Here is a 12,365-nt window from a genome sequence, read left to right on the forward strand (position 1 = left end):
TACACATTATTCTTCAGTGTTTAAAATGATTGTATTAATATTGCCACAATAAAAGAAGCAATGGCGGCCTGAGATCGAAATTGTTGGCCGTTTTTTCATTGACATGTGTAGAACTTTTAGTGCAGGGAAGGCATTTCCAAAGGCTCTGTAACTTCTGTACTTTACTTAAAGCATTTTAGGTCCAGAGTCTTAAAATGTTCCCCAGCTTGGTCCCGGCTTGGTGCCTTGCTGCAGTTCTGCAGAGGAGGCAGCAGAGGGTGCCGGATGCGGCACAATGCAGCTAATTACCATTTTGAAAAGCCCCAGGCAAATACATGTGTAATAAAGATGAACTAGGCAGGCTGTGACACACCTCCACAGTTCACCTTGCATTTAAAACTCATAAAACAAGGTTAAATGAAGGCAACTTTTGCCCTTTGAAAAACAGTCTAAAGTTGCCCATGTGTATTAAGTGATGGCTTTAGAATGATTTAAATGGTGAAAATCAACATGTGTACAGGCACCCTTAGAGATTAGACTTATGTAGCAAGAGATATAACATATACCGGCCCCTTTCCATTATTCTGGCTTCAACTCCACCCCTTGCATAAGCAATAAAAGGGCAACCTGAGTTGCATTTAGTCACTGCATGCAGAGAAACAGATTGAAATTGTGAAACATTCATTCACTGACCCAAGAAAGCCATCAAGAGCACAGAAGCGACAAACAGAGCAAGACTGGACTGAAGGAGGAAAGAGAGCAAGATGAATTTCCTTTCATATTTCTCCATTGAGACCTGGGCTCTGCTGATTGTCCTCCTAGGTCTCCTGCTACTGTAAGTATAAGTCTATCGACTATTTGTCTTCTTGTGCTGTTAAATCTCCTTCAAGATTTTGAGAGTGATCAACAAGTGTCTTAATTCTAGTGGTAATTCCACTGGTGAAAAGTAGTCTGTATTCTACATGCATAGCTCACAGATCTCTGATGAGCTGAATTTCTGCTTGGAAGAGACAGTCATTTCATCTTTACTCTGCCCCAGGAAGATATACGAACACAGTATTTTTATGAATTGCAGTGATAAGGTTACAAAGCATTGTAGCTGTAACAAGACCATGGCTAGGATGGTAGGAGACTCATACTGTTTCATCTGTTTCTAAGACCCGAAGGGACCATTCTGATCATCTAGCCTGACTTCATACATTACACAGACCAAAGAACTTCATGCTAATCATTTCTACATCAAATCCATGATTTCTGTCTAAACTCTAGCATACTTTTTGAAAGAAATCCAATCTTGACATGAAGACTGTAGCTGTTGGAGAATCCACCCATATTTTGTCACTCTGATTGTCTTTGCTCTTTAAGGTTTTGCTTTATTTTTCTCTGTATTTTTTTTTAAGCTTCATCTTCTAACAATTTAATTTCATGATGCCCTTTCCTGATGGGGTCGTTAAACAGCTGTCTATTAAAGATCCACCTCTTAAGCAGGGGTGGATCCAGGATTTCACAAAGGGGGTGCAGGAACAGCAACCAAAGCTGTACCCCTGGTCCTCCCCTTTCTCCCCTGCAATTGGGTGGACAAACTGCGGTGCGAAATAGTAGCTGGGGATAAGAATTCCTTCCTTTCCTTCCCCCCTGTGCTCCCCTCCTTGCCACTCCCCTCCCCATCCTCTCCTCCATCTACTGCTGCTGGTGCCCCCCTGTTCCAGGGGTGAGGGGAGATCAAGTCCTGCTCCAGCTGGACTGTGCAGGGACTGGACTCAGCCTGGGACGGCAGCAGGTTCTTCCACCCTGCCTGCTCCCCCCAGGTGTTCCCAGCCAGCCTGGGAGGGAAAACCTGTCTGCACCTGCAGCTGCCACTGCCCTGAGCTAAACCCATCCCCTGCCCAGCCTGGCTGGAGCAGGACACAAACACCTTCACCCCCAGGACAGTGGAAACACTAGCAGTGGCCAACAGGAATGGAGGGAACAGGGAGGTCAGGGGACACGGTGGGGGAGGGAATTCTTAACTTCTTTGGGACTGGAAGAAGTCCCCAGCTGTTAATCCTGTGACCTGGTCAGAAAGGAGGGAGGGTTGAAGCCATATCACTTCACCCCTTCTGGATCCACTCCTGCTCTTAAGGCCTCTGGGAGATTATTACTACCTATTATTTGCATTCGAGTAACATATCAGGCTCCCAGCTGAGATCAGAGACTTGTTTCAAGCACTATAGAAACATGCCGTAAGAGGTAGTCCTGGTCACTGGGATAATCTGGCAACTGGCCTAGAAACAGAATACACGATCAACAGAACCTGTGTAAACTATGATAGATATCTAATGCATATTGCAAGGTGTTATATATACCCACATCTACCCACACATGACCAAACAAAATAGCAAAAACACAAGAAAGGAACACAGCAGTAATGAGGTGATATTACTTCCAGTTTGGAAGCTGTGCAGAGTGGAAGCAGAACGTCTTAGCATAGCACTTTGGTGCGCTGTAGAGATTACATAACTACAAGCATTAGTTGCAGGTTGCAAATATTAAGGTGAAGAGCTTAACGCTTATTGTGATCAAGAGCATATTGCACCAGAATTTATTGCTCCCAGGCATGGTTTTTACATGTGCGCCTGGGATCACAACACGTTGAATCAGGTCAGAGCAGCTCCGACTGGCAGGGGCCCAGGGGCTCAGCCTGCCAGCCCAGGGCTGCTCCAGCCTGGCTTAATGTGCTACAGAGGGGCTGGCTGGGCAATAAGAGTCCTTCAGTGTGGGGCTAGTCAGCAGGCAGGGGGCAGGGAATCACCCTGGGCCCCAGTCAGCTGGGTCAACGTCTACATGCCTGCTGCTGCACATGAACAAACTCTGCAGCAGGACAGTACTTGTATTTACAAGTACTAGCCTGCTGTGGAGTTAATTAGCTTCCTGTTGCCAAATAGGGCCGCACATGTAGATGCAAGCTGTTTACTGTGGAGCTAATTAGTTTATTCTGCAGTAAGCATCTAGATGTCCCCTGAATGGCTTAAATTGAGGAGGACAGTGCCACTGAAGACCCCTTGTAGCTATGCTCTGCTTATTACTTTCAGGCCGTTGCTGATCCCAACTTTGATATCTTAACGCTTTGCCCATCAACAAATCGTCCATCTTTGTAACTGCACTCCATGGCTATTCTAAGCTTTACTGTGACAACCGTGATAGGAGATGAATCTCATCTCTGGAAACACCTTCTACTGCCCTCTCAGCTGAAAGATAATCACAGCTTTCTGTAAGAGGTATACCACAATGATGTAGAACTGAGCAGCGATGAAGGGCTGAGAAATGTGCAGACACTCTTTAGAAGAGCAGTGATATTCAACGTGGGAGCTGTGCACTGTTGGTTGCCTTAAGATCTTTCCAAAGGGTGCCTCACAATGTTAGCACTTTTAGGTGTGCAAACACAAATCACAAGATAAACCCAGGGATTTCAAATAGGAAGCCACAGTGCTAAACCATTCTGACCTGTTGAGGTCTTTCTGAGTTCTTTGCAGCAGAAGAATAGCGCTGTTATTTTTCTGTAATAAAAAATGAGTGAAAGCTAAGAGATGGCATATTCTGAGGGGTGGCTCAAGTCTAACAAGGGGTGCCTCAGGCCTAAAAAGGCTGAGAACCCCACTGCAGGAGATAGAGAGTTTAAAAAGGGTCCAAAATTCATAAAAATTCATTGACATTTTTTATAAATTTTGACTAAATATTTGGAAATGCCAATAATGGAAAACTTGTCAAGATGAGGCTTCCTCTACTAAAATGGGCTAAGGACTAGAAGAATAAATTACACCTGCCTTCATAGTTAACGTTGGCTTTAAAGGTTGGTATCTTCAATGCTGACCATTTACATTGTGAAACCCTAGGCTGAGCTCCTGGCAAGAGTCCAGCCTGACCCCGAACTCTCCACTGAATTTCCAGGCATGAGGTTAATTTTGCCTTTATAGATTCATAGATGTAGGGTCGGAAGAGACCTTGTAGATCTTCTAGTCCAACCCCCTGCCTTGGGCAGAGTGAAAACTGGGCTTAACTGACCTTGCACTTCATAACCTACCCTGTTCTGCATGTATTTGGAACTTGTCTTGGTGGGCAGGCCTTGAGCACAGGGCATTTTCCTAGCAGAAATCCCACAATTATCTGTTTTTGTCTTCTGGCTCTTCTGCAACCACCTCTTCTCTCTGTTTACCATAACTAGAGGCAAGCCCAGAAAAATAGGTAAGTACTCTGAAGACTGATTCCTGGAAGGGCTCTACAAGACAACGCAGGATACAGCCTAGTTCTATGCTAAATAAATAAGAAATATAACGTGCACAGCTTTGGTTGGGCTAGACACCTCCTGTGACTCCAGCGGGCAGAGAACAATCTCAAGGTGGATCCTAAATACCCTACAACACAGTCCTGCTGGAAGCCCCCTCGAGAACAACGCTTCTGGCTAATCTTTGATTTGTCTATAATAAAAATACTGAAGATTTGTCTTCCTTTTTGTATCTCCCTACAACCTGAAGTTCGTAAGGTCTAGTTTCTGTTGGGTGCCTGCTCCGTTATGAGACATTTTCGTTTCAGGATCGTCTCTCTGAAGATCTGAGAGACAGGAATAATTGTCTTATCTCTTAAATAGATTTAGAAAATATTTGGCTTTGGATCATACTTTCCACAGCATGAGCCCTGTCTTTAAATTAATAGTTTTGCTGCCTATGAAAGCTTTGATGCCAAACAGCCACAGTAGGGCTATTATCATTGTTAGATTACCCTCAAATTCTTCTGTTTTACAGATATGGGATCTGGCCGTATGGTACATTTAAGAAACTGGGTATTCCTGGGCCAAAGCCTATGCCTTTCTTTGGAACTGTCATGAATTATCACAACGTGAGTAACTGGTGGCTTCTTTTTTCCCCCCAAATAAGTGTACAAATTACACCACCTAAATGCCTACACTGCAGGGAGGGGTTATGTCCTAAGCAAGGTCTATTCTCATGTGTGAGGGCCAGACCTGGGCAGTGCAGGACCTTTGTATGGCAGACCATGAGCTTAATCAGGACAGCGCCTCTAAAGGACCTGGAGAGTCCCTAGTGAATACTCAAAAAAAAAAAAAGGCAAACAGATGTAGATGGCTTGCAGTCCTCATTTGCTCAGTTTTTGCAGTTTACAAGTCTACAAGTCTCTGCCAAAACCTTAAGCTTAGGCAAATAATCCTACCTTAGGTACACATCTACCTAATGGTAACAGTGGAAGGATCTTGTCTCCTACAAAGTCCTAAAGAATCATGTAAGCTTCAAAAGTGGAATATAAGAGATTTGCTCAGCTTTGTGGACAGCACTTTCCCATCTCAGCAGGACCCCCAATTCCTCCCGGCATATGCCAGCTAAAGCAGCACACAGTGCTTTCTCAAAGGAGCAGTGTGCTGTCCCTTGTGTTAATTTACTGTAACTGAACATTTTTTATCTATTCATTCATTTTCAATAATTAAACCATTTTGGCAGCCGTTAGCTTATTTAAGGCCCCTAAGGGAGGTCCAAAGGAATATTCCCCCTCTTTAGCTCATGCCTTGATACACAAGTAGTCAACAAACAGGTAGATATATCAAGTGACATCCCTCAGCTGTTGACCCAAGCTATGTATACAGTTTAAAAGTATCACGATAAAGAACAAAAACCAAAATATGCTCACACATCATTATGTGCACTCCCAATTGCATTATATGCACCTCCAATTGAAGCCCATGTGAATGTCTGTGCAAGGACATTATTTGTTCGTATATAGAAACTCAGGGGTCTTGGTAGGTGCTGACATTGTTGCTGTCAGAATACTTTCATTCAACTTTTAATTCTGTTATCAATTCCTTCCTACAGGGTTTTATAGACTTCGATAATGAGTGTTTTCAGAAATATGGGAAAATGTGGGGGTAAGTATTTTCAGCAGGGAATTCTCCTTATTGTAGAGTTGTTTGGGCTCATCCAAAATCTAAATCTGTTGATGGAAAAAATAAATCGGTCCCAAGGTGAAGTCTTAGGGCATTTTTACATGTGCTGTGGGATGCGGTATTGGGTGCTTTAATTAGCTAGCCCTTCTAATTAGAAGAGACCACACATCACGTGTATCAGTGCTGCCGTGAATTCCTGCACTGGCAAAATGGTGGCAGGGCACTTTGAACGAAAGCTCATTGAATGTGCTTTATTTCCAAGCACCCTGCTGCCATTTTTTCAGCTCAGAGACACGCGGCGACACTGATCCACGTGACACAGAAGGCTGTTGAAGCGTGTCCATTTGTGTACTCCCCTGCAGACTCAATTAATCGAGCCTGCTCTGACATGCTGGATTTCTGGTGCATCAGATCAGGCTCTACACAGGTGTATAGGAGCCCATAATGTCTGTGTAATTATAATTTAGGTTCTCCGTATGGAGCACTCCATGCATCTTTCTCCATTTTAACCAGACCTGTCAAGGTGAAAGCTGTTTCCGTCTAAAGCCAAGTGACCAGCTCTGGTTTTTTCTAATGTCCATAACAAAAGTCCCACCAGCTTTAGTGGGAACAGGATCCAGCAGAATTCATTCAGGAATTCAGTTCTCTCGCTTAAAACCTGCACTAGCAGGAATGAACCAAAAGAGCAGCAACAATAGCACTGAGGATTTTCCTTGCTACAGAAATATAGGTAGATGGCAGAACAAGGAGCAATGGTCTCAAGTTGCAGCAAGGGAAGTTGAGGCTGGATATTAGGAAAAACCTTCACACTAGGAGTGGGGTGAGGCACTGGAATGGGTTACCTAGAGGGGTGGTGGAACCTCCATCCCTGGAGGTTTTTAAAGCCCAGCTTGACAAAGTCTTGGCTGGGATGATGTAGTTGGGGCTGGCTCTGCTTGGAGCAGGGGGTTGGACTAGATGTGACCTCCTGAGGTCCCTTCCAACCCTCATTTTCTATCATTCTATGATTAAAAGCTCCAAGTTCTACCTTGCCGACATGGATATGGCTACATAGCACAGCGCAGCACCATACCGAGAAACTCCAGTGATCTCTGAATGCACCAGCCCAGATACTGGAAGAAGGCTGGCTGCATTAGTTGGCAGCCTACCCAGGCTATTATCTTCTGGGCACTATTTCTAGTGGAATACCACACTAATACACCTATCCTGTTTCGGGTCCAGAGATATCTCAGGTGTCTCTATACAACAGTGCATTGTACCATGCAGTGTGACCTTGCCCTCATGAAAGGTAATACACTTGCATTACCACTTTTCTCATCCAGCACTGGATGTTCTCTACATCTTTTGTCTATATAGTTATAATTTAGACTCTCCACATGGAGCATTCCTTGCTTCTTTGAGTAATGTCATTGCAACATTGCAATGCAAACATTGCTGAAGAATTTAAGGGAAATATTTTTAGATACCCCCAGATTTTCTCTCCCTTTCTCATATTCTCCTGCCCATCACATTTTCTACCCTGTTACTCTTATATTAGTCTGTCTCCTACATCCCAGTCTCATTCTGCACTCCACACTGCTTCACATCCACCTTGCTCCCACTACAGCAAGCTACACGCCACTTCCCTACCCATTGTTTCATTATCATTTCTTGTGCAGAACCAAGACACTCAAAAAAGCCCTGCTCCCTGAGAGCAGCCTTTGGAAATCTTTATCTTTAGCAAGGAACGAATGTGAGGAGGTTGCAGCCAATATGTCTAAAAACATCTTACAGTTTAACACACTGAGAGCAGTGAGAAATGCTGGGCTTTTTGAACATGGACAAAATTCATGTCAGAAATCAGGACATCATGAGAAACTTAACAACAATACCTGGGCATTTCTTAGGAGTCTCACACTTGCAAAGAGATTGGATGGATTCTGTTTGATTTTTTTAACTGGGTGATAAGATAAGGGAATTGTCCTGTTGCACATGCTTTTTTTTTCTTTTTGATTAACTTTCCCATTTTTATTCCCATCACATTGTAGAGGCACTTGCTAATGACACTTGCTCAGATGCCTTTGTCACGGAAAACCCATATCACTTGTCTGTTTATGAAAAGACATTTTCATTACAAGCCTAATACAGAAAACAGCATATTCTAGCTCCTAGTGCAGTGAAAAGGGATTGATTTATAAAGAGAGATTAAAAGGACTAAGTATGTATTCCTTGGCAAAATGAGGAATTGTAGAGAGCTATCTACATGCATTTGAGGGGTGTAAACATCAAGGAGACAGACAAGATACTTAGAGTATTTGAAGGAAGCACATCTAGGAAGAATGGGATGAAATTAAATGAGCATCGTTAACTTAAAAACCATGCGCTCTCTGCAAATCTATTACCTGCTGTTGTTACCAGTAGCTCTTTGATGACTCTAAATGAAGATTGCAGGGGAAAAAAATCTATTTTTCATTTTCAATTATTTGCCTTTACAATAAAAAATGTATGAGGATGCTTTGCAGGTATCAAAGAAAACTTGTTGCAGAAGAAAACCTCTATTTAACTCATTATTGTCTGTTCTATTGCAGAGTAATTGGTTATTCTTACCTTTTTTATAGGATTTATGATGGCCGGCAACCTGTGCTGGGCACAGTGGATCCTACAGTCATTAAAACTGTGCTAGTGAAGGAGTGCTACACTGTGTTTACTAACCGGCGGGTAGGACTGCAATCTTGAATCCACTTCATAAAGGTGTAGACAAGTCTTATACCAAAAACACAAATGCTACAGGAAACACCTCTCAGAAGCATGCATTTGTTACCTTCAATATATGCAGAATGAATGTACACCTGAGATTTAGCCAATTGCCCATTTTATTGCACTGTACACCTGAACTAAAGCAACATGTGTAGGGGTGAGACCTCAGTACCGGGTACTTCTGTTCTCACTGAAAGCTCTTTGAGTTCACTGCAGTAACTGTTAAACCTTATGCAACCTTTTCAGATAAAAAGGATCCAAAGAGCGATTCTGTTCTGAGTTACACTAACCAAAGAGAGCTGAATTTGACTTTTGCACATGGGTAGCACAAGGGCACATACCTTTTACCACGTGTGCATGCATTTCTGCAAGTTTCTGTCAGTTTTTGTAGAGTTTATAAGCTTCCGAAGTGAACAGGAGGTACAAGAGCTCAGGCATGCATGTGTTTGCATTTGACTAGCAAGGAGTCTCTCACAGCTGAGGGTTAACGCAAGGCAAATAGTATTTAAAAAGTCATTAAGTATTTTCCACCAGTTTGCAAACAAGCAGCCTGTGATAATAGGACCTCTCATAATTTTGTAACTTCCTTTGAAATATATGTATACTCTACTGATACTCACCATGACATGAAGAGAAATAGTGGGAGGACAATGAATCCCTTAATGAATTTCCATCCTCTCTAGAGGGACTGGGTACCCTGTTAATTTAAGTTATAAATTAGGTTTTACCTTCCCCGCCAGAGCTTTGGTCCAACCGGCGTGTTGGACTCTGCCATCTCCATAGCTGAGGATGAAAAATGGAAGAGGATTCGCACTGTGCTCTCTCCAACCTTCACCAGTGGGAAACTAAAGGAGGTAAAGCCCAGGGGGTTAGTCATAAGCTAAACCACTAAGTCAGTGCACCTGGGTTGAGATACGATGACTTGGTCTCTTCCATCAGAATCAAATGTTTAAATTGGCCTGTTTTACTTGGCCTCCATAATGAAAAGAATGAAAAGGTTTAAAAACAGTAGCACCCAACCTTCTAGCTCTATTATCCATCCTGGGGGGTCCCCGCAGGCCTGGAAATTTAGCAGCAGGGGAGTGGCTGCTCCCACCTCACCAAATATCCGCACCTTGGGGAACCCTGTAGGCCCAATGACGTACCCATGGATCTGACCCAGAGGCCCCAGGTTGAGCACCCCTGCTTGAAAACAAGAAGGCCCTGACAACAGGAAGGGATCGCATTTGCAAATGCCTGAAATTCTTCCCCAGGCTTTAACCAATCAGAAAAGCTACTGTATAATAGTTATATTTTAAGTTGACTAAGCTTGTTTGTGTTTCAGATGTTTCCCATCATGAAGCATTATGGGGACATTTTGGTGAGAAATGCTCAAAAGCAAGTGGAAAAGAATGATATCATAAGTGTAAAAGAGTGAGTAGCTTTCCCAGAAACAGTAGGACTACTAAATTATCCTCAGGCTAGCCGAAGGACTGGGTGAAATTTAGAACGTGGATTTAGGCAGAATATCAGTGCAACTTGCCTGAAAGTGAGGCCCGTGGACCCACATGCAACAACAAGAGGTAGAACTCCTGTTGTTTGACTGTTTGAGAGCTAAAAAGATCAAAACACTAGAAACTCATCTATAGAGACTATCTTCTTGTACTCTGTAGCAGGTCTGTACAACGGGCAACCTGGGTAACCTGACTGGCCAACCTGGGTAACATGTGGCCCACAGTGGGGTAGCTCACAGCCCATCGGTTCTCCCCCAGGTGTTGCTCCCCCATCACTCCTGCTGCTACTGAGCTCTCCAGGCTCCCCTTCCTTCCTCCAACCTCTGCTTCCTACCCGTGGGGACAGGGCAGTATGGGGTAGCCCAGAGGGGCCTGCAGCCTGTAGCCGCTCAGAAGTAGGACAGTCCTACACTAGGGGAACAATCTTTCACTGGCAAGGTGAAGTAGATGATCTAGCAGACCTTTTCCACTTCCAGTTTCTCTAACTTACTATAACGAAGTAACGAGTAAATTAGAGAACAATTAACGAGTAAACAAAGGAGCAATGTAGCAGAGTTTCTGTGAGAACTGAACTTGGGGTCAGATAACACTTGTGATAGGATGATCTAGGGAGGGACCATGTCAACTTGCAAGTCTGGAGAACACCCAGAACATCACGCTAAAGCTATGTGATAATAACTATAAAGAAACTAATTGTCACCAAACATACCACAGTAGGTACAGAACATTCCTGGTTCAAAAGCACAGCTTTTACTACTTGAGCAGAAAGAGATGTTACCGATTCAGTATTAGGTTTAAAAGGCCACGGCTATGCGATGACAAGCTAATCGCAGGCACATAAGCAGGACCAACCCCACCGGAAAAAAGACTGCATGCGAGTCAACACATTACCCCATATAATACCTTGAGAAACACCACCAGGAATCTAGGCTGTGCAAAATCTGAATGAGGCTTTACAAAACAGAGATTCCTTCTCCACCGATGTGATACCATGGGTTGAATAACTTGTCCCCGTTCAGCAGGAGGAAGAAAATTGACTTGCATATTATGTTTTATTCAAGGACACAACCTAGGAAGAAAGTAAAAGCTTCTAACCATTCGCTTCATACTTCATTTCCCTAATCAGTGCCCTCTTTCCTATCTTTTCCTAGGGTGTTTGGAGCTTACAGCATGGATGTGGTCACTAGCACTTCATTTGGCGTGAACATTGATTCCATGAACAATCCTAAAGATCCATTTGTCAAGGAAGCTAAGAAGCTCGTGAAGTTTGACTTTTTTTCCCCAGTCTTTGTTTTGCTATGTAAGTTGGCTTGAACTCACTGGAAATGCCAAAAGGATGAAATGGTATCAGATACTGCTCCTTTCTGCTTCTTGGATAATATCTCGGGAAACTAAACTCTCCAGCCTTAATGAGACTAGGATGGACTTACCCAGGCCAAATTCTATGATAATTTTTATTGATAGTATATTTAGTGACTGGACCATCTGTGGAAGTATTTTCTCTTTTGTAGTCTGTTGAGTTGAACTGGTATAAGTTAATGTTTGTCCCTTCTAACCTATAGCAGGTAGGAAGTATCAAAATGGATTTACCTGTTTTGATTAATATTTTCTGACATCTTAATACATCGAATTTTGTTGTGCGGGTACTGTGTCAGTTTTATAATGAATTTTTCTCTCCCTCAGGGGCATTTCCATTCCTTAATCCTGTTATGAAGAAACTGGGTGTGAACATTTTCCCAAAAGATGCTCTGGATTTTTTTATGCAATCAGTCACCAAAATTAAGGAAGCCCGCAAGGAGGAGGCTCATACGGTAAGGACTCACTCAGTGATAGAGCCAAAAGGATATTCTCTGCCTAGTTAGCATAAGTGAAATTTTTTTTTTTTAAGAAACAGTATTTAAAGAGGAACTAAAGTCAAACAACTACTCATCTGAAAGCTAGGATTATTTAGAATTTGGCCTGAATTAAAGTCCTGGTAGAGGCACAGAAAATATTGCATTCAACGGTGACTTAGGTCTATATCAGAGTAAAACACAAACCAGTCTGTACTTCAGTTTGGGTTTGCAGTGCTTTTCATTTGACCGTGAATGGACTGAAGATGTGATCATCCATGAGGAGGAACTGAGGAGATGAATCAGAGAGAAATAGCAGAAGATATACATGAATGCACCCCAGCTCCCAGCCCTTTAAAAAAAAAAAAAGCCAGCACTCACTGGCTCCTGCCAGGTGGG

The 12,365-nt window shown here is 43.1% G+C and overlaps 1 protein-coding gene across 1 annotated transcript in view; it reads left to right on the forward strand.

Moving 5' to 3' along the window:
* The first annotated feature begins 617 nt into the window (after positions 1–617).
* Positions 618–12,365, forward strand: part of LOC109314709 (cytochrome P450 3A21-like) — a 17,494-nt gene continuing 5,746 nt past the window's right edge. The window contains exons 1-8 of the mRNA XM_019542014.1: positions 618–814; positions 4,758–4,851; positions 5,835–5,887; positions 8,503–8,602; positions 9,382–9,495; positions 9,966–10,054; positions 11,286–11,434; positions 11,818–11,945. Of these exons, the coding sequence (XP_019397559.1) occupies positions 744–814; positions 4,758–4,851; positions 5,835–5,887; positions 8,503–8,602; positions 9,382–9,495; positions 9,966–10,054; positions 11,286–11,434; positions 11,818–11,945 (798 nt within the window). The 5' untranslated portion in view covers positions 618–743. The remainder of the gene's footprint in view (positions 815–4,757; positions 4,852–5,834; positions 5,888–8,502; positions 8,603–9,381; positions 9,496–9,965; positions 10,055–11,285; positions 11,435–11,817; positions 11,946–12,365) is intronic.

The sequence above is a fragment of the Crocodylus porosus genome, unplaced genomic scaffold (genome assembly GCF_001723895.1).
Source record: "Crocodylus porosus isolate Cpor-Errol unplaced genomic scaffold, CroPor_comp1, whole genome shotgun sequence".
Classification (NCBI taxonomy): Eukaryota; Metazoa; Chordata; order Crocodylia; family Crocodylidae; genus Crocodylus; species Crocodylus porosus.